The 26425-nt window shown below is 41.8% G+C and overlaps 1 protein-coding gene and 1 pseudogene across 1 annotated transcript in view; both read right to left on the bottom strand.

Moving 5' to 3' along the window:
• LOC126235775 (organic cation transporter protein-like) overlaps nt 1-26425 on the bottom strand; it is a 162096-nt gene that overhangs the window by 39661 nt on the left and 96010 nt on the right. The window contains exons 3-5 of the mRNA XM_049944577.1: nt 18272-18412; nt 8149-8407; nt 7901-8069 (exon numbers count right to left, since the gene is read on the bottom strand). Coding sequence (XP_049800534.1) covers nt 7901-8069; nt 8149-8407; nt 18272-18412 — 569 coding nt within the window. The remainder of the gene's footprint in view (nt 1-7900; nt 8070-8148; nt 8408-18271; nt 18413-26425) is intronic.
• LOC126238560 (5S ribosomal RNA) lies at nt 20103-20220 on the bottom strand (annotated as a pseudogene).

Genomic DNA, 26425 nt, shown 5'->3' with positions numbered 1-26425 from the left:
TAGGGAAAACACTGGCAAGAAGAAAGGACAGGATGTTAGGATATCTGTTAAGACATCCCGAAATAACTTCCATGGTTCTAGAGTGAGTTGTAGAGGGTGAAAACTGTAGAGGAAGACAGGGACTGGAATATACCCATCAAATAATTGAGGACGTAGGTGCAACTGCTACTCTGAGATGGAAAGGTTGGCACAGGAGAGGAATTAGTGGCCTGTCGCATCAAAAAAACTGTTTCTCAACACCATTGACAATAACACCTGAACTGTGCAACACAATTAAAGGATCGCTTTTTAACCCCGGAATTGTCTCCCACTGCGATGCAGAAGTTTGAAATTTGGCTCAAGGGTGCCATGGGTGGCCGAGGAAAACATTTCAGACCCACCATCGCTATCGACACGAAAAAGCCTTAGGGGATGGCACAAAGGGCGTCACTGGAAACATACCTTCCATTGGGGCGTTGATTCCCAAACATTTTGTGGCCGAAACGACAATCCGCAGTGCGATGAGCAACTGGACGACGTTCTTGACAATCTTTGATGCAGCTGACATTCCCCCCCCCCCCCCCCCACTTACAGACGATGTCTAAGGACATCGTTGGCTTGCAACTACATTGAAAGTGACCGCAACCTTTGGAGTGTAGCGCAGCCGCATGTAATATCCACGACACTATGTTCTAGCCACAAGATGTTAAAATGAACTAAATGTACAAACTTCAACAAATATTATCGACACTACGTATAAAAAAGACTGTATCGTGTAAAAATGACGATAATTATTTCATTATTTCTGTAATAATTGATTTCTGTGTGAATTAAAACTATTATTAGAGAACTACATTCATAGACAACGACAATTATAATCTGTTTTTTTTTTTTTTTTGTTATCTGAGATAATTGTGGTTCAGTTGTTCTTCTTGTGCTAACCGATGAACTGTTCGAGCGTGAGACGTGTGAGGTCTGTAAAGAGAAAACCTGTAACTATTATTATTTGAAAAATGGAGTAGCTATTGTCTAGACGTGGATTTGTATTTTTTTCAATTGTAATCCAATCTAATTAATGTTTTTAAGTGTTAATTTTCAGCTCCGCAATTAGGAGTGCAGCCATTAGCGCTAGTAACTTACAGCGGAGTTCACTAGTAGCTGGTATAAAAAATATGAAACATTTTTAATTGAGAATAATTTTAAATGCTAAAGAATAGAGAAATAAATGTGCACCGGCGGTTCCGAATCTACTTTAAAAGACAGAATTCAACTCTGATTGGATCTTTAAAAATAGTGCACACAGCACGTTACGTAATATCAATTTTCTAGCATTTGTAGACTTAGAGAAAGCTTTTGACAATGTTGACTGGAATACTCTCTTTCAAATTCTAAAGGTGGCAGGGGTAAAATACAGGGAGCGAAAGGCTATTTACAATTTGTACAGAAACCAGATGGCAGTTATAAGAGTCGAGGGACATGAAAGGGAAGCAGTGGTTGGGAAGGGAGTAAGACAGGGTTGTAGCCTCTCCCCGATGTTATTCAATCTGTATATTGAGCAAGCAGTAAAGGAAACAAAAGAAAAATTCGGAGTAGGTATTAAAATCCATGGAGAAGAAATAAAACTTTGAGGTTCGCCGATGACATTGTAGTTCTGTCAGAGACAGCAAAGGACTTGGAAGAGCAGTTGAACGGAATGGATGGTGTCTTGAAGGGAGGATATAAGATGAACATCAACAAAAGCAAACCGAGGATAATGGAATGTAGTCGAATTAAGTCGGGTGATGCTGAGGGTATTAGATTAGGAAATGAGACACTTAAAGTAGTAAAGGAGTTTTGCTATTTGGGGAGCAAAATAACTGATGATGGTCGAAGTAGAGAGGATATAAAATGTAGACTGGCAATGGCAAGGAAAGCGTTTCTGAAGAAGAGAAATTTGTTAACGTCGAGTATAGATTTAAGTGTCAGGAAGTCATTTCTGAAAGTATTTGTATGGAGTGTAGCCATGTATGGAAGTGAAACATGGACGGTAAATAGTTTGGACAAGAAGAGAATAGAAGCTTTCGAAATGTGGTGCTACAGAAGAATGCTGAAGATTAGATGGGTAGATCACATAACTAATGAGGAGGTACTGAATAGGATTGGGGAGAAGAGGAGTTTGTGGCACAACTTGACCAGAAGAAGGGATCGGTTGGTAGGACATGTTCTGAGGCATCAAGGGATCACCAATTTAGTATTGGAGGGCAGCGTGGAGGGTAAAAATCGTAGAGGGAGACCAAGAGATGAATACACTAAGCAGATTCAGAAGGATGTAGGTTGCAGTAGGTACTGGCAGATGAAGAAGCTTGCACAGGATAGAGTAGCATGGAGAGCTGCATCAAACCAGTCTCAGGACTGAAGACCACAACAACAACAACATGAAGCCTAATTATTTCGGACGATTTACATGAAATATTTTAATAGGAGACATACGTCAGTGTTGTGCGCGGGTAGTATTTCGTGACTAAATGTTTCTTTTGCTAGAGAAAAGTGCTTCCATCTTAAGTAACAGTTGTGTAAAATCTGATGATATGCAATTTAATGCCACTCACACGAGTTTACAGACAACATTTCTACACAACGTCAAGTGGAGATTTCTTTAGCAAAGTGACAAATATTAGACGGGATAATCATTTTTGAGATCAAACGAATTGTTACGCTGACAATAGGTAACTGGTTTTATTTTATTTTATATTTTATTTGTTTATTTATTTTTTTTATCTACCTGAAATATCATTTATAAGTAATTAAAGTCACGAAATACTATGCACCGGTTCCGCCACACGCAATTTTTACACTGGTAGATTGAGTGAGCCGATACTGAGCGGCTGTATGTCTGAAATGTTTTCTTCGGGCACCCGCAAGAAAGCAGCGTGGCTTCAGCGCTAGATATCGCGGTTCTGACCTCTACGCAGAGGCGCCAAAAGGTGTGGAGTATGGGTAAGTGGGAGCATGACGACCTTCCCATCTTGAGATATGTCCACAGTTTCGTTGGGCAGAATTGTGGTGAAATTTGGTGCCAATATGGCATCATTAGCCTACCTCACACTTCATACGAACTTCCCAACTCTGACCTTTTTTTGATATGTGACTACACTCTCCTACTTGAACCGTCGGCGAGCCCGACAGTGACGTCGCGGGATGCCGCGCTCTTGCACACGCCTCGCTCTTGCACCATTTCAGGTGAAGATTGTAGGCAGCTTGGAGCCAAATTTCAAACTTTTGCGTCCCAATGGTAGGCAATTACAGTGTTTCGAAAAAGTGGGCCTCCGCTTGTGTTGCACAGTGTACATCTCCCATTTTTGCAATGGTGCAGGGATGGAGCTGATGTAGTACTCCTGGATTAACGTCTGTAAAGAATGCGGGCTTTCAAAAAAGAAAATGAAATGATGGTGGTGTGGAGGCCCTCAACTACGTACCCTCAGACTGAGAGTTGAAATATTCAAAGTTTTGGCTGGTTTCGTTGTCTAGCGGCTGGGATACGTAGTTGCCGCATTTCAAGCCAAATACTGCTAAGTCTGCAGTATACAATCTGAACAGACACATGAATCGAATGGTCGAAGTTTCCTACCACTCTGCAACTGCGAACGTAACGTAGAAATTTTGTAATTAAATAAAATCTGCAGGTACTATTTTAACGACTTTAAATGATGAGTACAATAGTAGAGGTACTTTTGAGAATGTGGTATATTTCTGCAAAACACTTATTGGTATCGATGGTCCAGCAATTAAATAAAATATAAGTTGAATAACAGGGAAACAATAGATTCCTACTGCACGAAATTAGTTATGAATGACAACATAGCTCGCGAGATATTCACTTCTAAACGCGTACTACGTCTTCACTGCAGAAACCATGGAGATCGGCCGGCCGCAGTGGTCTAGCGGTTCTAGGCGCTCAGTCCGGAACCGCGCGACTACTTCGGTCGCAGTTTCGAATCAAATGGTTCAAATGGCTCTGAGCACTATGGGACTTAACAGCTGTGGTCATCAGTCCCCTAGAACTTAGAACTACTTAAACCTAAGTAACCTAAGGACGTCACACACATCCATGCCCGAGGCAGGATTCGAACCTGCGACCGTAGCAGTCGCACGGTTCCGGACTGCGCGCCTAGAACCGCGAGACAGGTTCGAATCCTGCCTTGGGCATGGATGTGTGTGATGTCCTTAGGTTAGTTAGGTTTAAGTAGTTCTAAGTTCTAGGGGACTGATGACCTCAGATGTTAAGTCCCATAGTGCTCAGAGCCATTTTGAACCATGGAGATCTCAAGTTCACAAGTCGGCATTATGAAATATTTCTATCTCACGCGCCTACGAGCAAACTACTCCACTGTCCAAGTCTGTATGTAGCGCCTTCACATCCAGCACTTTCCGTGTCCTGTGTGACTGTCCCTCGCGCTGCACCGTTCCGAACTACCTCGTGTCCTCTCCGGAAACGATGGCCCTCCCCAACCTCCATACGTCTCTCTTAGTAACGAGCGCTGTGATTGGCTAGAGCGCTCCCTCTATGTCTCCAAGCCAACGTACACTCACAAATATATTGAAACACTTTCGAAATTCTGGACTTACATTTAAATAACTTGAAATTAAATAAATATCCCTACGGCTGGACCATAAACACGCTCTAACATTCATTATTAAATACATAAACAAATTAAATAAACATATATCAAAGGAATAGCAAGCAAAAGAGGTCTGTAGCCTAATGTCTCTGTGCTTTCTAAAACACAGTAAATATTTGACCAATTTCTTCATGACAGTATACATCGGATATAAACAAAGACATAGACAAATAAATATATTTATAAGCATCCTGCTACCGTTTTTTCGTGTAACTGTGGAGTAATGCCCTGACACGGTAGATAGTAATCGGCCACTTTGACCTACAATAACTCATGTACTATTCAAGTTAAATGGCTATAATTTATACCAATTTAGTTTTACACTAGTAGCTTTCTAAAGTCACGTCGATCGAGAAAATCGGATGACGCGTTTAGATTTTGGAAATTCGTTGCTGGGTGTTACTTGTATAATTTACAGTCAGATACTTAATTTTAAACTAATAAAGATATTCAAAATCTGATTACACCATCAGAATCGTCGTTCAAATAATGGTACTGTACATGTTTCTTTTTGAGGTATCATCATTCATCTGGCTATTATTAATTTCTATACGAACTGTGAAATTTCTGCTATTATGGTTTCACAAAGTCCGCCATCTTTGGCACTCCCGGTATAGACATCTCCATCGACACAAAGCACCGTCCTCGTCACAGCGTCAACATGGAATCCCCAGCCACGCAATTGGGCTCTTGCTTCTGACAACGTCCGGCACCACGTGGTCGGCCTTCCGAGCGGCCCGCGTCCGCCGAGCGGCCCGTAAGACCATGCCAAATCCGAACTTAGAATATTTTCAGGGTGCCACAATCTCCAGTTACCTCATAAGGAACATTTGAAAACATTTCTGCTTTTGTTTGCTATTCTCAGTTTCAGCTCCTGCGTTATCCGTGAGTGTATGGACACTAACTTTGGTAGCACTGATAGCCTTCGCATTTCACCAGAATGTTTTTGGTTTTTTATAAGTCTTTCCGACAAGATTCTATTGCGGTGGTCGTTCTGTGATTCAAGCACTGCCCTTTTCACAGCCAGAGGCCTTATCTCTAGCATCTATCCATTGTCCTATGATTTGTTTTACATCAATTGTGCAGTAGTCGCTGTTTCCTTACGAGCTTCTTTAAGGAGACACTGTACCATGGACAGTCCATCCCATCATGAACAGAGATAATTCTCCAATAGCTAATACTCCATCTCCTGTAACTGGTGGTTACAACTTCTGATACCTGCATTGTCATCCAGTTATGGAAATAGATGAGGACCTTGTTGGAAGACTTAAGCTATGCTTCATCCAATTCTAATGAGAAGCTCTGATTTTAAGAAAAACACGAGAACTATTCATTTAAAATGTATGACGTAGCACCGAAAGTGAATATAAAATTATTTTATTACTAAGGAAGTATAAACGTAGGCTTCCTCGGCCGTTGTCACAGTCAATAATCTACTGTGTCCAACACTACGGTGGCATTTCCCTTGTCCGCCTGGATTACGACTAACCGAGAGTTGTTCCTTAGTTCCTTAGTGGCATGACGTTCCTCCTTACTGATGTTTTGCTTCGGAGGCTTTGCGTGAGCCAAGACTCGTACTGTTACTTGCCAGAACTTCTCTGCCTCTGGTTGTGGTAGATGACAAACTGAAGCCTCCACTGATTCGATAATGTCTGCTGACGCGCCCTAATCGATATTAGGCAGTTATTAAACAGCGCTGCCGGCCGAGGTGGCCAAGCGGTTCTAGGCGCTACAATCTGGAACCGCGCGACCGCTACGGTCGCGGGCATGGATGCGTGTGATGTCCTTAGGTTAGTTAGGTTTAAGTAGTTCTAAGTTCTAGGGGACTGATGACCTTAAGAGTTAAGTTCAAATGGCTCTGAGCGCTATGGGACTTAACTTCTGAGGTCATCAGTCCCCTAGAACTTAGAACTACTTAAACCTAACTAACCTAAGGACATCACACACACCCATGCCCGAGGCAGCATTCGAACCTGCGACCGTAGCGGTCGCGTGGTTCCAGACTGTAGCGGCTAGAACCGCTCGGCCACGCCGCCCGGCAGAAGTTAAGTCCCATAGTGCTCAGAGCCATTTGAACCATTAAACAGCGCTAAGCCGCTATCGGCGCTTAGTTTCCTATACGGCGGTTTCCACCAATGGCAGGCAATAAAGGAACCTCCAATGGAAAACGCCTATTTCTGCCAATGACAAGACGCAGTGCAAAGACCAATAAAAGAACACCTAATACCCTTCCACCTCATCCTCATATCCAATGACAGCACTCCTCAATAGTAAAGAAGTAATTAAACTAGCGCCCATCCAGCAGTTAGCAACACACTCTGAGGAAGGCGTCTTGAAATAGTCGCCGAAACGTCGGAATTTTATAGTTGACAATACTGTCACAAACCCAGAACAATTTTACTGACTAAGGAAGTAAATTATGAAAGAATTAAAACGGTACTTCCGGGCTTTCTTACTTTCCGCAAGAGAGCAAGTTGAAATATAGTCCAGTTCTTAGTGATTTCTGTTGTCTGACAGACGGAAACAGGACCTGAATGTTTTCATTATTCTTTTCGGTTTTATGCTTTGTGCAACACTACTTGGCAAGTTTCTACTTGTAATCCGTTTACTTCTTATGAAAGTAAACTTGAAACAATAAATCACGGAATAATGTAGATAGAGAGGTACAAATTGACACACATGCTTGGAATGACATGGGGTTTTAATAGAACCAAAAAAATACAAACGTTCAAAAAATGTTCGACAGATGGCGCTTCATCTAATCAGAATAACAATAATTAGCATAACAAAGTAAGACAAAGCAAAGATGATGTTCTTTACAGGAAATGCTCAATATGTCCACCATCATTCCTGAACAATAACTGTAGTCGAGGAATAATGTTGTGAACAGCTCTGTAAAGCATGTCCGGAGTTATGGTGAGGCATTGCCGTCGGATGTTGTCTTTCAGCATCCCTAGAGATGTCGGTCGATCACGATACACTTGCGACTTCAGGTAACCCCAAAGCCAATAATCGCACGGACTGAGGTCTGGGGACCTGGGAGGCGAAGCATGACGAAAGTGGCGGCTGAGCACACGCAAGAGATCTTTCACGCGTCTAGCAGTACTTTTTTTTTGGTTCTAATAAAACCCCGTGTCATTCCAAGCATGTGTGTCAATTTTTACCTCTCTATCTACATTATTCCTTGGTTTATTAGGCCTAAGTTTTCAAATTTATACTGTCTTTTTGATCACCCGGTATATACATAAGAACTGTTACCTTACCTGGCGCACAAGAGAATGACCATACTGGGTAACGAGATAGCTAACTGGAAGTGACGCCAGTCGTTGAACAGGTGTGCTATGCACGGAAGAGTAATTACTCCAACAGACCAGAGATGTTCGTAGCAACATGAAGCCACAATCTTCCCTTTACCTTTCATCATTGTTGTACCTGCAATAAACATGAATATTCTATATATCCGTCTTTGAAGACGAACTGTCACCTCATATTGTAGAAATGTTTTACTCACATATCATGTAACCAGAGGTGAACATACAGGTGCATGCGGCTGCCGTCAAGAAGCGCAATAAACAGTGCAGAACAAAATATGGTGTAAAAGCGACAGCCACACCGGCGAGTATCTGAACAGTCGTGCCACCGATCAGAACCACATCTGGCGGCACTATCCACAGCAAAAATGTGCACGCCACTCCTCCGAACAAAACTCCCATCAAGTACAGCAACTGCGATACTGATACCAGGATTTTCCGTTGACAAACAAGTTGCCACTAGAAATAAGAACAATTATTAGCAGCGATTAAGTATTTAATCTACTGGCCATTAAAATTGCTACACCAAGAAGAAATGCACATGATAAACGGGTATTCATTGGACAAATATATTATACTAGAACTGACATGTGATTACATTTTCAAGCAGTTTGGGTGCATAGATCCTTAGAATCAGTACCCAAAACAACCACCTCTGGCCGTAATAACGGCCTTGATACGCCTAGGCATTGAGTCAAACAGAGCTTGGATGGCGTGTACAGGTACAGCTGCTCATGCAGCTTCAACACGATACCACAGTTCATCAAGAGTAGTGACTGGCGTATTGTGACGAGCCAGTTGCTCGGCCACCATTGGTTCAAATGGCTCTGAGCACTATGGGACTTAACATCTATGGTCATCAGTCCCCTAGAACTTAGAATTACTTAAACCTAACTAACCTAAGGACATCAAACAACACCCAGTAATCACGAGGCAGAGAAAATCCCTGACCCCGCCGGGAATCGAACTCGGCCACCATTGACCAGACATTTTCAATTGGTGAGAGGTCTGGAGAATGTGCTGGCCAGGAAAGCAGTCGAACATTTGCTGTATCTAGAAAGGCCCATACAGGACTTGCAACATGCGGTTGTGCATTATACTGCTGAAATGTAGGGTTTCGCAGGGATCAAGTAAAGGGTAGAGCCACGGGACGTAACACATCTTAAATGTAACGTCCACTGTTCAAAGTGCCGTCAATGCGAACAAGAGGTGACCGAGACGTGTAACCAATGGCACCCCATACCATCACGCCGGGTGATACGCCAGTATGGCAATGACGAATACACGCTTCCAATGTGCGTTCACCGCGATGTCGCCAAACACGGATGCGACCATCATGATGATGTAAACGGAACCTGGATTCATCCGAAAAAATGTTGTTTTGCCATTCGTGCACCCAGGTTCGTCGTTAAGTTCACCATCGGAGGCGCTCCTATCTGTGATGCAACGTCAAGGGTAACCGCAGCCATGGTCTCCGCGCTGATAGTCCACGCTGCTGCAAACGACGTCGAACTGTTCGTGCAGATGGTTGTTGTCTTGCAAACGTCCCATCTGTTGACTCAGGGATCGAGACGTGGCTGCACGATCCGTTACAGCCATACGGATAAGATGTCTGTCATCTCAACTGCTAGTGGTACGGGGCCGTTGGGATACAGCAATGCGTTCCGTATTACTCTCCTGAACCCACCGATTCCATATTCTGGTAACAGTCATTGGATCTCGACCAACGCGAGCAGCAATGTCGCGATACGATAAACCGCAATCGCGGTAGGCTACAATCCGACCTTTATCAAAGTCGGAAACGTGATGGCACGCATTTCTCCTCCTTACACGAGGCATCACAACAACGTTTCACCAGGCAACGCCGGTCAACTGCTGTTTGTGTATGAGAAATCGGTTGGAAACTTTCCTCATGTCAGCACGTTGTAGGTGTCGCCACCGGCGCCAACCTTGTGTGAATGCTCTGAAAAGCTAATCATTTGCATATCACAGCATCTTCTTCCTGTCGGTTAAATTTCGCGTCTGTAACACGTCATCTACGTGGTGTAGCAATTTTAATGGCCAGTAGTGTAATATTGCGAATGTAGTGATGTAGATATAAATTAAAAAATAAACACGCCAGACAAAAATTAGTTACTCGTGGAAGACATCACGCAAATGCATGAAACATCGCCACTAGCTTTGATAATGGGCACAATACAGAGAGGAGGAGGATCAACAAGTTTCGGCAAGTATACTAAGCTCACTGGATAATAAATTGGTCGCCGCTAGGTAAGTCATTACAAGCATCATTTAATACCGTGTAATTCCGCCCTGCATAACCGCCTGAATTCGGTTAGAAAGTGAGTCTACAAAGTTGCAGAGGCACATCGCATCCAGGTTAACCCCACACGCTGATGCTTTTATCGCACAGTTCCATCATACTGTAGGAATGCTGATGGCGTTTTACCTGACGTTCCAATATGTCCCACAGTTTTCCTGTGGTGCTCAAGTCAGGTGATTTTGCAGGCCAATCGAGGTTAAACAGGATGGGGGATCATTCAGTAAACCAGTCACATATTCTTCCAGATGGATGAACTTTGCTGTTGGCGTCTTGAAAAATAAGGGCATCAATAGCATCATCATGTAGATGTTGACTGAAAGATAACTCCTGATCTTTCAGAATGTTTAAATAAACAAGCTGTTTCATGAATGAGATTTTCACTCTGCAGCGGAGTGTGCACTGATATGAAACTTCCTGGCAGATTAAAACTGTGTGCCGGACCGAGATTCGAACTCGGGACCTTTGCCTTCTTCCAGGAGTGCTAGTTCTGCAAGGTTCGCAGGAGAGCTTCTGTGAAATTTGGGAAGTAGGAGACGAGGTACTGGCGGAAGTAAAGCTATGAGGACGGGGCGTGAGTCGTGCTTGGGTAGCTCAGATGGTAGAATACTTGCCCGCGAAAGGCAAAGGTCCCGAGTTTGAGTCTCGGTCCGGCACACAGTTTTAATCTGCCAGGAAGCTTCAAGCTGGTTCATGTTAGCGATCGCCTCAGTGAGTGGGCCCTGTTCATGATAAAAAAAACACCCTCTAAACATCACAGACCTCCTGCTCTTGCACACCTTCAGGATGAAATGCTTCATTTGGCCTTCGGTGCACTCGACGATGTGCGTCATTTGAATGTAGGCAAAAACGTGATTTGTCCGACCACGTTCCGCCATTTATTGTCAACGTTCAACGATTTCTACTCCACTGAGACACGCAGCTTTATGTGTCTGTGTGAGCAGTAGTCTCTTGCGACAGGACCGATTCCAAATGTTCGTAGCATGCAGTTCCCGACGCAGTGCTCTCTTGCTAGCAGATTGGGGTGGACCTTCATTCACTTCCTGCTGCAGTTCATGTCTGATTTGGAAATGATTTTGATTCACAAGCCGTGAAACGCGTCTCCACTCCCTCTCGGTCAGGATCATTTCCTGGCGACAGTTCTGAGTGTTTCATATGTTACTCCAATGTTTGTAGACACGTTGAACAGTCCACCGTGAATCACCAACAGATCCAGCAACTTCACAAATCGTATGACTATGGGCACAGCCCAACACGATTATCACTTCCTGCCACTCTGTCACGCCCTTACTTTTTCCCATGTTTATGTACAGTGTCCACTTGAAACATTAATGTCTCACTGCTCGCTACTTCCGTAGATGATGATGATGTTTGGTTTGTGGGGCGCTCAACTGCGCGGTTATCAGCGCCCGTACAAATTCCCAACCTTTTCGCAGCCCAATCTCGCCACTTTCATGAATGATGATGAAATGAGCAGGACAACACGAACACCCAGTCATCTCGAGGCAGGTGAAAATCCCTAACGCCTCCGGGAATCGAACCCGGGACCCCGTGCTCGGGAAGCGAGAACGCGACCGCGAGACCACGAGCTGTGGACGCTTACGTAGAGGCAGTGCGTGTTCAGTCGAGCATGTGGCTCGACCGCTGCGCTATCTGTAAAAGCTTAACAGTTCTTCCATCCAGTGAGCTTATAACACGCTGAAGCTACTCTTTGATTATTTTATACCGCAGAACGTGGACGTTGGTGATTATGTTTCACCCATTGGGCCAAATAGTCCCAGACATTTTCTATGGAATTATGATCGGATGATTTGGCAGGCCCGTCGAGCCAGGATATGGCACCTGAGATTCTGACAAACCAGGAAAGTATGTTTGCTGCCCAATCCCTATCAGTTGGAGTCTTCGCACGACCACTGTTTTTGCACCATATTTCATGGTTGCAAATGATACACCATTCCTTGTGGACTGTTTGGGCAGTCTACGTTGGTACGTCAACAAACTGGCAGTTTCATTCACAGTGTGGTCGTGGACAAATCCAATCACGACAGCTCTTTTCTGCCAGTCTATAAACTCTCTTACATCGATCCATGTTACTGCTCTGATTCCATACAACCGACTCACACATACACACCATTTCACAACCATGTCCAACTACAGCACTCCAAATCAACCAGTGCTTTCTTTTAAGGATGGGACAATATTTTGTCTGGTGAGCTTAACAATAGCAGTACGGTACTCATCTGTCATAGGAGATGTCTAACAGTTTCTTAGAATTATATAACATATAACTTTTCTCCTTTAATATTTGATGTGTTGTCAACAGAAAAACTGTTAATGATAGGGTAAATGTTAGAGTTAAGGGCATCAGAGCAATAAATTAGAGATACTTGGTTTGTTCGCCAACAAGTAATTCAGAAGAGAAAAGAAGATAATACTAGTTGGACATATGCATACCAATAATGCTTCTGGAAGAATGATAAATATTTCAGGAAATTGTAGCTTACGAAATTTCAAATCATTGACTTATATAAACACAATATTCAGTGGATACATCATTAATTTTTTTCGTAAGTTGTTTGCATCAATGAATTTTTTTTCGTAAGTTATTTGCGTGAGGTTTAATTCGTGCATCAGCATGAATTAAACCTTACGAAAACGACCGCATAAGCAAATAACTTACGAAAAAAATTCATTGATGCAAACAACTTACGAAAAAATTTATTAATACATTAAAACACAAATAATTTACAACAAATAAAATTAAAGTTTCAAAAATTTCCTCCATGATCTTCAGCACACATTCCACCTTTGTTTACAAAATATCATGTAGTTCTTCTGAGAAAATCTGGGCACACTTCATGACAATAGTAATATTCACTATTTGAAGTATTATATCCTGCCATATAGCCTACCCATTATAACTGCTCGCCCTACAGCCACGTCTTGCGCGTAGTCTAGCTGCTTGGCCGTAGGCTCTTCTCCACCACAGATGTCAGCTTCTGCATTCACTATGTGAGTAACATCGATAGCAGCGCTGTGATCGCAAACCTATTCTTCTTCCGCAGTAACATGCATATCTGTCCACCTGCCTATATAGGCCGTGGCCCAACTGTCAGCAGACAGAGAGGTCCCACTCTGCATTTTGCAATGGCTCCATCCTACAGCCCATCAATCAAAGCCCCATCACCCCCTTTAAAGCCCATTGAAATCATTATGTCCTGAGCAGCTAGCTTATTGGCTTCACTGCACCACCTCATCACACCTCATCACTCACCTCGCTGACTCATCACCGTCAACACATCTCAGGCTACTGCCACAGATCGAGTGCCGCATCCTACCAAACAACAAAGCCATCCAATGGCGACACTGCTCAGTGGCTTCACTGATACTCCCACTCGTGCCGGTCACCTGCCTTGCCAATATCACAGCTTCATTGCCAGGTGTACACATGCTGCAGCTTCATCACCAAGCACTAGCAGCTCCCATGCTGCAGCTTCAGTGTTGGATACCAGCTTGCCCATGCTGCAGCTTAATCATTGGGCACTAGTTGAGCCTGCACTGCAGCTTAATCACTGGGTGCCAGCCACACCGAGCACCACAGCACTACACCAGCTTCCTGAAAGGCCCATGCTGACGCCACTAGCCCTGACCAGTCAGCACCCTGTGTACTAGATGTAGCGGAGCATTCTCAGTTCTAGTACCTGATGATAATTATTGTTAACCTTGTCTTAGTCATGCAATCAACTATTATAGATGCCTACCTAGGAACAGCTGTTCATATCAGATATCCTTACAATGGCATCAGGACAAAAAATGAACCAATACTGTTCACCAGAGACCTTCTTCCAATATGCAAAGGCACTTAGAGATCTTGTATCTGTCAAGCACTTAGTGCTTTCACTATCCCTGTCACTACGTACTCCTTTAGGAAGCCAGGTTTTGAACATTGACCTTGTTTAGTGAATTCAATTAACACTACATATTGTGGTACACAGGCCTCAGATATTGAGTTATGGAGAGATGTGTTAATGTAGAAAATACATGTCTTCTGAATTACAAGAAAATGACACACTGTTGTATGACACAGACACTCATTGCAATAAAATTATTCTCCTGCTCTTATACAAAATTCACTGGGAATTAGATTTTCTTGTATGAATTCATATAAGACACAAATGAAATGAAATGTGTGTATGGCATCATTGGCCGGGAGGCCCCGTTCGGGGAAGTTCAGCCACCAAGAGCACGTCTTATTTCAGTCGACGCCACATTGGGTGACTTGAGTGGCAGTGATGAAGATGAAATGACAATGAGGACAACAGAACACCAAGTCCACGAGCGGATAAAATCTCCAACGCAGCCAGGAATCGAACCCGGGCCTACTGCATGGGAGGCAGGCAAGTTACCATGCAGCTAAGCAGGTGGACATATAAGACACAAAGTAAGTAAATATTATCATGTTTAAATTCATATCTGTAACACAGTAAGTAATAGTCACTTATGCAAAGCATCGAGTATTTTTCAATATGGGGCCATATCAGAATCACAGCAGTAACTGAATATAATAAGCCTATTTGGATGCTTTTAAAGCCAAAGTGGACTCTTTACAGGCAGATTTTTATGTTTGGAGTGCAAGACAGCTGCCATACATCACGTGTGATTCATCAAACAACTGATCTCATTGCATCCAGACTGAATCTTTCACACTACAACAGAGTGTTAGCATTTTTTAAAACTTTCTACAAGATTAAAACAGTGAGCGAACTGGGACTCAGTCCCAGAAGTTTGTCTCCTGTGGGCAATGCTCTCATTGTAGTCACCCCATCTCGACTGACCATTGTTAAAGCAATGAATGTCACTTAGAAATCAAGCCTAGGCTATGTGAAGCAGTTCAAATAAAAACTGCCAAGATCTCTGGAATTCTAGCTCCTAGAATATGTCATTATCAACAATAATAATGAGATTGTGTCAAGAATTCCCAAATACCATTAGAGATTCCAGACTTTCACAACTATCAGAGTTAGCAAAGAAACTTTTGAATAATAACAGAAAATGTTCAATTTTTACACTGTGTACCTATCAGTTTGTACACAAGAAGGCTCAGGGGAAAATGGAACATATTTTGTGGATTACCTCAATAGAAACAAATTATCTTTCTGTTTCCCCATAAGATTGTCAGGAGAAAAGGCTGCACTGGACTAGATCTATCTGCCATTTTAACACACTTTTGTCTTGGAATTAGATAATTTATCTTCATTAAAAATGGTTTGATTGTTAGTATCTTGATAGCTGATTATAGCAGTGCCACCTACTGGCTCTGATGAGCCATTCAGTAGTGATAATGACAGCTGGTTCCCATGTAAAAACAGCAGTGGATCATATCTGTTCAGTTATGTATCATAATGAAAGTAAGCCACTGGTCTGCACAATCACACAAATTTAAAACAAAATCACTGGTTTCTGCCAACATCAGTCAACCTCAGATAAAAGAAAGCAAGCTGTTGACAATGGGGTTTGTGGTTTCTGCAGTGGTGATATTGAAACATAGCATCTGTTTTATGTTCTGAGGGTAGCCAATCAAAACCAGTCATTTCATTTGAAATTAGAGTAATTGTGTTGGATAATAAATTATTTTTAAAATGATCACTAACTGTTTATTTCCAACCAACTGAAATAGTGTTCTTTCCAGTTATCGTAGTGTCATTCTCATAGTTTCCACAGAGAAGAACACTGGGGAAAAGAAGAATAAGTACAGTTCAACATCCCATCAGTCATGAGGTCATTAGAGGAAAAGAAAAATAAGTACAGTTCAACATCCCATCAGTCATGAGGTCATTAGAGGCAGGTTGCAAGCTCGGATAGACCAAGCACAGTGAAGAGTATAGGTTGTGTCATTTTCAGAGAAGCCTCAGTGGCAATTGCCTCAACCTCTTAAGAAACACCCAATTCAGGATGACTGGAGATATACTTGACCAGCTCTCCCCCCCCCCTTTCTGCTCCCCCCCCCCCCCCCCCACACACACACCCTTGTCCTGGTACAGGCAGATAGTGAACTATTGTCTTGTAAAGGTTCTTGATTTTTGAAATCTGTTCAGTTGCCAGCAGTGCTGTTTCATTGATCTTTGATATTATTACTGTTTACAGATGGCCTTACAGAAGTCATTACTACTTGTGCATCAACATATTTTTGATTAGTGATTGCCCATAACATTGCATTGAATTACAATATATGTACCTTATAAGGTACCTCCTCAATTTAATATAGTTGTTAACTGGCAGATGGCAGAATGATCTGATTATTTTCTGTTTGTCTATTTTAGGCCTAAAGCAAGTATTCTACATTACATTCAGTTGCAACTAAGGGTGTGACGGAAGTAACCACCTATTTTCTACATCAGAGTCTAAACACCAACATTGGTAAATCTCAGCTATTAACATTTAAAGCAACTGGTTCTCATGAGACTGAAATAACATCGGCAGAAACAGATAACATTAAATTTATTGGTGTCCAGCTGGACAAAAATCTCCTTTGGGTAAACTACATTACTTCTGTGTGTGAGAAAATCAGCGGTAGCCTGTATCTTCTGAGTCAGTTGGCAAAAATAGTGCCAATCAAAACACTAAAAATTATTTACTATGGAGCAGTTTATCCATTTTTTAATTATGGTATTGAACTGCAGGGTTGTGCGGTAGACCTACATCTGAACAGAATATTAGTGTTACAGAAAAGAGCCATTAGGTTAATGCATGGACTAAAGCCCAAAGAGTTCTGTCATGAAACTTTTCTCCAACATAAATAACTAACAGTGTATTCCTAGTATTTGGATAAACTACTTATATTTTTCTGAATAATAAAAATAAGTGCAGTGATACACATAATTATGATACTAGAAATAAGGTGAACTACTTCAGGCAGAGGACAAAATTAAAAATAACTGACAGTCCTTATATTAACAGGCATCATTCAACAAGCTGCCACAAGTTTTGAAAACTTGTGAACCAAAGCTGTTCCAAAGGAAGATAAAAGCCTTCTTAGTAGTTTATATTTACTCAGTGAATTCTAATCTACTTGCAATTTCTTGTAGGACATAATATAATTAGAATACTAAGACAGATTTATGTACCATTACTGTAAGTGCTATCTATAGTAATCTACTCAACCTATGTATGACATTTTGCAAAAGACATCAGTTTGATGATCTATACACAAAAAATGTAAACAAATAAATAAAATAAAGAAAAACAAATTAAATTCTAACAGTGTATGCTGTCTTCTAACAAGCCTGAACTACAAATGTAAGGATGGCATTTTGTATTTTATACATGCAGAGCAGTCACTAAACCATCTCTACAATGAGGAATTAACATAACTACCACACTGTAGAGAGTCATAAAATTTTTGCATATTCCTAAGTCCCATGGAAGAAGTATCTAGAGAGATGAGAGAGTTCTTTCCTGTCTCACATGCTAAGGCATTTGTATAGCCATAGCTCACTATATCTGAGGAATGGCCCAGCTAACACATAGGTTTATTCACCTTGAAGACCTTTTATTGTCAGTGCACATCTATTAGACACACCACATGTTCATGTTCTGTACCATGGCTGCTGAAACTGCACTCTCAATCTAACATCATATCATAGGAAGCTCTGTACTGATGGTCCTGTTTAGACATAGTTATTCCACTACAGCAGTGATGGTCATTCATTACCTTTGAACAGTACCTGAAAACTGTATTGTATAGTGACATCATTAACAGACTTAACATCAAAGGTAAGGACTCAATGACACAATAATTACGTTTAGGGAGATACCATATGTTTCTGAAATTGTTAAATTTAAGTTCATGATAGTATCATGACAAATCAATGCATTTACTAATTGTGTACACTGGCAGACACATTCATATATTATACACATAAAAATAGAGTTATCTTACAGTTAAGTCAGGAGCCATGAAAAATTTCTACTGGGCACTAATGAGAGGGCTTGTTATACAATACCTGATCAACGATGCTGTAGTAAGTGTCAGTAAATCTGAAGTCTTCACAAAATGTTGTTTCTTCACCTTCAGAAGAATTACTGTTGCTAAGCAGAGTTATGTTCTTTCTGACATATGTGTGGCACGGATCATTCCTTCTGTACTGTAATAAATGCAATGTGCAGTAAAACATGTATACAACTACAAGTGAAGGACAAAATCACAATGATAAATAAATATGTTCAAATTTCTAAAAAAAACATGTGATATAATTGATCATCAGCTATTAAAGTGCATAACAGAAAGAGACATGACCAGAGAGGTACCTTCTGCTCCTACAAATGCAAATGTTTATTAACAGCACAAACAACAACACGTTGATTGACAATTCTGTGTAGACTTACATATATCTTCTATGATCTATAAGATACCGGGTGTAAAAAATAGTAAGTTCTTCCAAACTAACATTTTTTTCGGCATATCCAATAAATTATTTGTATCTCAGCCTTGTACAGCATTCCAAATTGACACTATTACAGTATCTTGCCAATCAAGTGTGTTTGGGATGTTTTGTGTGGAGGACTCTAATGAGTTCCTGTGCAGTGCAATGCTATATTTCTAGTGTGCTTGTTGTTGTTGTTATTATTGTTGTTGCCCACCAAGCACTATAAGGTGACCTGCAGAGTGTAGATGTAGATCTTGATGGTGGTGGTGTTGCTGTTGATGTTGGTGGTTGGTGGTGGTGGCAGCGGTGGTTATGGTGAGAGAAGGGAGATGGTGTAGCCGGGAACGGACACATAATATTCTTTTCTCAAATGGATTCAGCCACTTTTAGTGTAAGTTAAATAATGAAAATGAGTTTCATTCATTCATTCTTCTTGTTCCATAGTTACCATAAAAGGAAACTCTGTCTCATCAACATCAGTTGCAGTTTGACAAGATGTGGCACTGTATTGCTCTACTTGAAAAACTTGAATGTTTCACCTTTTATATGTCTTTATACTGGAAGAGCCAGTAAACTCCTAATATGAAACTGCTGTAATTTTATGTTTATGATGATGAGCTTTGTATTAAACCCAGTGCGTACACTGCTCTTCATTATGTAACCTTATTTGTATGATGATGACTATTCAAGTGCCAAAATAACAATAAATGAAGGAACAAAGAAAGAAAGAACAACATTGCATTACTGGAATGTTACAGTTGATATTTGTTCATAAAATTCAGTCAAATTACAAGTAGACACATTTAAAACACTGCCATTGGCAGCAATGGACAAGTAGTAGTGGAACAAAGAGATAAAGAGGTACATGACAAAAAAGAAAAACAAGAAATGTAGACAGAGGAAAAGAAAGCAGCGTTACTTAGCTTCAGTTGGAGAACTAGTCATGAAGGAGATTCGTTGCAGATGTGGAATAAGCAAAAATAATTATAATTAATTATTATAATTGACATTCATCTCTGCAGCTGATTGGTAAGTGTGGCTGATTCCCATGCAGCTGATTCCCAACAACAACAGGGAGCACAGTGTACTGACCACATGCCCCTGTATACCGCATTCAATGACACCACTAGTAGTGGCTGACATGGTAGTCAGTCAAGCCTGATTGGCTACACAACATGTCATGTACCTAGATAATGTCTGAAGTAGTAGCACTCCATCTTCAGGCCATAAGTGGCCTACCGGGACCATCTGACCGCCATGTCATCCTCGATGGAGGATGCGGATAGGAGCGGCGTGGGGTCAGCACACCGCTCTCCTGGCCGTAAGATGGCATTCTTGACCGAAGCCACTGCTGTTTGGTTGAGTAGCTCCTCAATTGGCATCACAAGACTGAGTGCACCCCGCAAAATGGCAACAGTGCATGGCGGCCTGGGTGGTCACCCATCCAAGTGCTGACCATGCCCGACAGCGCTTAACTTCGGTGATCTCACGGGAACCGGCGTATCCACTGTGGCAAGGCCGTTGACAATGTCTGAAGTAGTGCTGGAGGGAATTGACACCATGAATCCTGCAGGGCTGTCCATAAACCTCTAACACTATGAGGGGGTGGAGATCTCTTCTGAACATCATGTTGCAAGGCATCCCAGATTTGCTCAAAATTTTCATGTCTGGGGAGTTTGGCGGCCAGCGGAAGTGTTTAAACTCAGAAGAGTGTTCCTGGAGCCACTTTACAGTAGCTCTGGATGTGTGTGGTGGTACATTGTCCTCCTGGAATTGCCCTAGTCTGTCGGAATGCACAACGGACATGAATGGATGCAGGTGATCAGTCAGGATGCTTACATACTAGTCACCTATAAGAGTCATATCTAGATGAATCAGGAGTCCCATATCACTCCAACTGCACATAGCCCACACCATTAAAGAGCTTCCACCCGCTTGGACAGTTTTGCTGACCTGCAGGGTCCACAGATTCATGAGGTTGTCTACATACCCGTACATGCCCACGCACTTGATACAATTTGAAACGAGACTCGTTTCCAGTCATCAACAGTCCAATGTCAGTGTTGACAGGCCCAGGTGAGGCGTAAAGCTTTGTGTCATGCAGTCATCAAGGGTACATAAGTGTGCTTTTGGCTCTGAAAGCCCATATTCATTATGTTTCATGAATGGTTCGCACGCTGGCACTTGTTGATATCCAGCATTTAAATCTGCAGCAATTTGTGAAGGGTTGCACGTCTGTCATGCTGAACAATTCTCTTCAGCCATCACTGGTACCATCCTTGCAGGATCTTTCTCCAGCCACAGCAATGTCAGAGACTTTGTTTTACTGGATTCCTGATATTCATGGTACACTTGTGGAATGTTTGGATGGGAAAATCCCCACTTCATCACTGTCTCGGAGATGGTGTGTCCCATCACCCATGCACTGACTATAACACCACATTCAGACCCACTTAAATCTGGATAACCTCCCATTGTAGCAGCAGTAGCTGATCTAACAAATGTGCCAGACACTTATCGTCTTATATAGGTGTTGCCGACCAAAGTGTCGCATTCTGCCTGTTTACATGTGTTTCCTTTTTTAATAATTCACTGTAGGACTTCATTACACTGAGTTTCCACCTACAACCAATCCCTTGAATTATGTGGTAGTTTCTCTTACTGCCATAAGATACATCAATCCTTCATGATATCCATCCCTTGTCCATGCTTAACCTTTATTCAATCTTATGTGAGGTGGGAAATCAAAGTTGCTGCAGATAAATGGTAAGTAATTGGTTAGATTTTTTATCTACAGTGTCCAATGTGTAAATCTCTTACCAGCATTCTCCCCATACTTTCTCTCTAAACATTGTCAAGGTCTTAACTTAAATTCCTATATTAAATGCACATTTTATTCTAATGTCCCATCACGATGAGATTCAGTCATTTATTCATTCACTCACTGTCTCTCAGAGGTCCCATTATCAAAAGGCACATGAAACATATAAGCTTAATCTGTATGCTACATTATCAATAAACTAGCGTTATACTGCTATATATTATTTGTGCTTATTGCAGCTAAGTTTAACCTAGTGCACTGCAAGAAAGACTGCTAATTTTTATAAGGCTGTCACTGCCTCAGTTAGATGAAATAGCTGCTGTTTATCTTCTATTGGCAGCTTCATACTTACTTGATTACATTGTGGACTTATTTTCAAAGAAAATGATACCGTACTTTCATCTGTAAGGTCAAAAGCCAGTTTGCAACACACTATTACTGTTTGATAACGTTAAGTTGATGCCTGGCCCAGTGGATGTTGGAAATAATAGGAGATATGCATTGCCCTGCACTTGGACTGCTGCGAGGAGGGGAGAAGTGGGGGAAGGGAGCACTGACTCATTTCGAAGTGCTGACACAATTACCTGTACTTTGTGCTAATAAAAAGCAGAGGTGGTACACACATGGAAATATTGACAGCACGTGAAGGAAAATAAATATTTTCCAATCATTGCTGGTTTTCTTAGGTACTGGTAGCACCAGTAAAAATTGTCAATTTATTGTGGCCAAACAGTACACATAAGGTAACTCTTCACTAAACACTTCAACTTGCTATGTAGCTAACAGAAATTTTCAGTCCTTGAACCTAGACAATCAACTAATCTGTATAATTTTTTGTTATGGTATATAGGCAATTATTGAAAACCATTACACTGAATTACATAACTGTACTCTGTACCCTGGAAAAACAACCATAGTCAACAAACTGACATTAAATCATTTTTGTGCAAGTTACAGTTCTGCTGAAACTGATTTTTATTGTATGCTACAAAAACCGTTAAGAAGCAAATGCTCTGGGAAGCAAATGTAAGAAATTAAAGATCCTTTAAGTGACCTATGCAAGACATGAAGTTATCTACTTTACCCAGAAGTCTTACTTTATGTACATTGTACAAAAGACGGTGTCATAATAATGCAAAGTGGGGTGAAAACATCCAAAATAAGTCCTTGTCTCTATGTCAACATAATGAGAGGTATTTCTAACAGCAAAACTTACTGAACTGAGTTTCTTGATTTGTTTATTTATGTACTGACTCCATTTTAATTTATTATCCAGTTAGACCTAGAAGAATTTTACACTTAGTATTTCATTTAGTGAATGACCATTAATGTGTGCTTCTGGAGACAGCACATATTTCTTCCTTGTTTGAAGCTAAAAAATATTAATCTTAGTGAACTACTCTGAGCCAGTTGTAGGCCTGTTCAGCTTGCGATGAAGCAAGCTGGGATCTCTTTACTTCCTTTCTTGTTTTACCATCTACATCCTTAAATTAATTTTATTTTCGTTTTTGCCGAATTACCATTAACATATATGAGTATAATCTGCATTTTCATAAAAGAGAAAGGTTGGCCCCCAGTCTTAAGAAATATAGCACCAGATCTAATTTGTGCTTACTTTTGTGCATGTAATTAATTTCCTAATTTATTTTGACTATTCTTAGTTAATATCTTTTGCTATAGGGTGAAATCAGTAATTGTTTTGTGGTTCAAATTCTGTTGTTGACTTATAAACCATTAGTGGTTGTACAATGATTGTCAATAGCTCACTAAGCCTCTGCGATGATGAATGCTAAGATCTTTGGACTTCAGTCTGTGGTATGCTGTTTTGATGTATGCATGTGCTCTTGCGTATAGAGCTTATTCAGGCAATAAAGTTCATGTTGTTTCTTATAGTTGGGTTACTTCTCTTATCTCTGACGAGGATAGGGGATAAATAACCACACCAGTGGCCCCAGATTCTTTGTCATTCACAGCTAACTGCTTTCATGTGTTAGCAGTGTTCAGTGGTGGCATATGTAGAAAATAAATCAATTACTGTAGAATACATTGGACTCCACATTCCCTGCCTACACACTTGCTGTCGATAGTGAGGCTCAGATGCAACCAATAATATGAGTACCAGTTTCATGCTCTCATATCCATTCGTTCAAAACTGGCCCATATGTGCATAACCTCACAGTGACTGCACCACCATGGCAGGAACATTATATAATGGCACCATTGCACACTGCAACCTACACTGGCTGTCAAGTTCTGTCTCCCAACAATGACAGAGGTCTACATCATTTGAAGCAAGAATTCACCTCAAAATCTCTCACTTCTAGGCCTACGCATCCATGAAATTCATTGGTTTGTCACTCACAACAGGCGTGAACACTTATTATATACAAGTGCAAAAGTGTTCTGTCCTACTGCCCACATAGTTTCTCACGAAATATCTGTCTAGACTTTTGACAGCCATGGTTGTCCCATCCGTGACAGTCGGTTTCACTTCCATGCCTACCATGCTATGTAGCGCATGTGGTCAGTGCCTTGCCTGCCCCCCCCCCCCTCCTCCATGGTGGCCTAGGGTGACACACCACACCAACCTCCTTCCTCACACAAGATTCGCACACTGAACCAACCATCTTCTATGTAGCATGTCCCCGTGGGCAATGTCCTGTAGTTTCCACAGCTTTAGAAGGAAAACCCAAAGACATTGTTCACCCTGGCATATAACATTCCTGACATAACAGCATCCTAAAGGATAACACTAAATTCATATGCTTGTTCAGCCACCTTTATGACCATACTGGCCTCAATAGCAACCCGATTTTGAGCCCTCCTGACAACCCAAGTATGCTACGATGTAGGCAGTTATCATCAAACACTATCGCACCCCCTCTTCCCCCAGAAGCATTTCATCATATCAACCACATCATATCATCGTATCATCTACTTGGCAATAGACACCTTCAAAGTTGTTGTGACACCTCCACACACAGATCAACTCCAAAACATGCCATGTATTGGCCTTTGGGCACTATGGGTTGTTAAGCTGCCACATGACCCACAACTTCAGCTGCTCTCACACTCAATTGACCCCTGGACCTCTTAGAGGCTAAACTCTGACTGGCGAGTCAGGCACATAGAATCATCCATCATCAGCAACTACTTCCAGCCACAAGCTACTTGACGGACAAGAAGGTTGGTAACAGTGTTTTCAACGAATCCACACCTCCCCTCCCCCCCCCCCCCCCATCTATGATGAGCTCAGCTGGCAGAGGTTGCATGAGAGTTCCCATGACACAGCAGAACACCCTGCTACCACCTGATAGCTGGTCACTAGCATTACCTGCACCTCCACCGACCTCATCCACTGAACCCCCATCCGATCGCACTGCAGATCTCTGGCAAAGCACAACAGATGGCGTGTGTGACAAATGCCTTACTCACAATCCTGTCTATCTGCTCTGTTGGTGAAGTGGCAAGAAACTGTTGGCCTCCCTGTGTGTGGCACCCAAACTCTGCACATGGACTGGTTTAAGCACAATGGCTTGCAATGATGCTGCAGGGCACCATTACATGCAACAGTCACTCAACACAAAGGACTCTCCTAGCAGAAGATTTTATGTCTTAGATCACATTGATATCCTTCATTTCCTCATAGACACTGGGGCAGGTTCCAGTGTCATTTTCCCCTCTTATGCTCCCACACATATTCTCCCAGTGAAACTCACCCTTTGCACTCTCAACAGTTCTCACATTAACATCTACAGTACAACTAAATGTTGGCTCCAACTTATGCCTGATTTTCAGTTTCACTGGACTTTTCATGTAGCTGATGTGGACAGCCCAGTCCTCAGGACTGCCTTTCTTAAGAATTTTGGCCTCTCTCTGGACCACATTCGGCGTCATTGCTACAACTTTCGACAGGCATACATACTCCAGACCCCTTCCATCCTTTGACCCTATGTCCTTTGGTAAGAAGCGATAAGTCGCTCTCCCTGATTGCTTCTTCTTGACCACTCACATCACCAACTCCCTGGTCGAGCTTACTACCCAGTGCTCCAAGATCTACTCCCTATAGGCACACAACTCGGGACTTCGACAGCTGATTGACAATGCATCAGACAAACTGAAACATGCCCATCAAACTATCAGCAGCCTCATCAGTTCATGATCGACTTACATCGTTACTATGTTAACAGTCACCTGAGCCAACCCCGCATTAGGCTTCACAATGCTGGTGACCTGGTACTCACTCCCCAGCACTTCCTGCAACTGCTGGCCTACACCTCTGCCATGAGAACTACCAGGTTGGCTGGCAGCTTTTCGAGGAGCTCTTTGCGGTGTGGGGGAGTAGCCATGTATCTGAAAAACGGCATCCCATTTGAGTCAATTGATGTTTCAAAGTACTGCACTGAAAAGGTGTTTGAATGTTGTGCAGGTGTGGTTAAATTTAACAGAGCTAAACTTCTAACTGTTGTTATTTATAGATCCCCAGACTCCGATTTCACAACATTTTTGTTAAAGCTAGAGGAGGTTCTTTGTTCACTTTACAGGAAATACAAAAAGTTAGTTATATATGGTGACTTCAATATTAATTGTATAAGTGATTGTGCAAGGAAGAGGATGCTGGTAGACCTCTTTAATTCATATAATCTTATGCAAACCGTATTCTTTCCAACGAGAGCGCAAGGGAACAGTAGAACAACCATAGACAACATTTTTGTTCATTCCTCATTACTAGAACGGCATTCTGTTAGCAAAAAGGTGAATGGCCTTTCAGATCATGATACACAAATTTTAACTTTAAAAGATTTTTGTGCTGCAACACATGTTAAATATAGTCATCAGCTGCTCAGGAAGGCTGATCCAGTTGCTGTAGAGACCTTTGTAAACCTTATAAAGGAACAAGAGTGGCAAGA

The sequence above is a fragment of the Schistocerca nitens genome, chromosome 2, assembly GCF_023898315.1.
Source record: "Schistocerca nitens isolate TAMUIC-IGC-003100 chromosome 2, iqSchNite1.1, whole genome shotgun sequence".
Taxonomy (NCBI): Eukaryota; Metazoa; Arthropoda; class Insecta; order Orthoptera; family Acrididae; genus Schistocerca; species Schistocerca nitens.
This window is presented reverse-complemented; position numbering and strand designations above follow the sequence as displayed.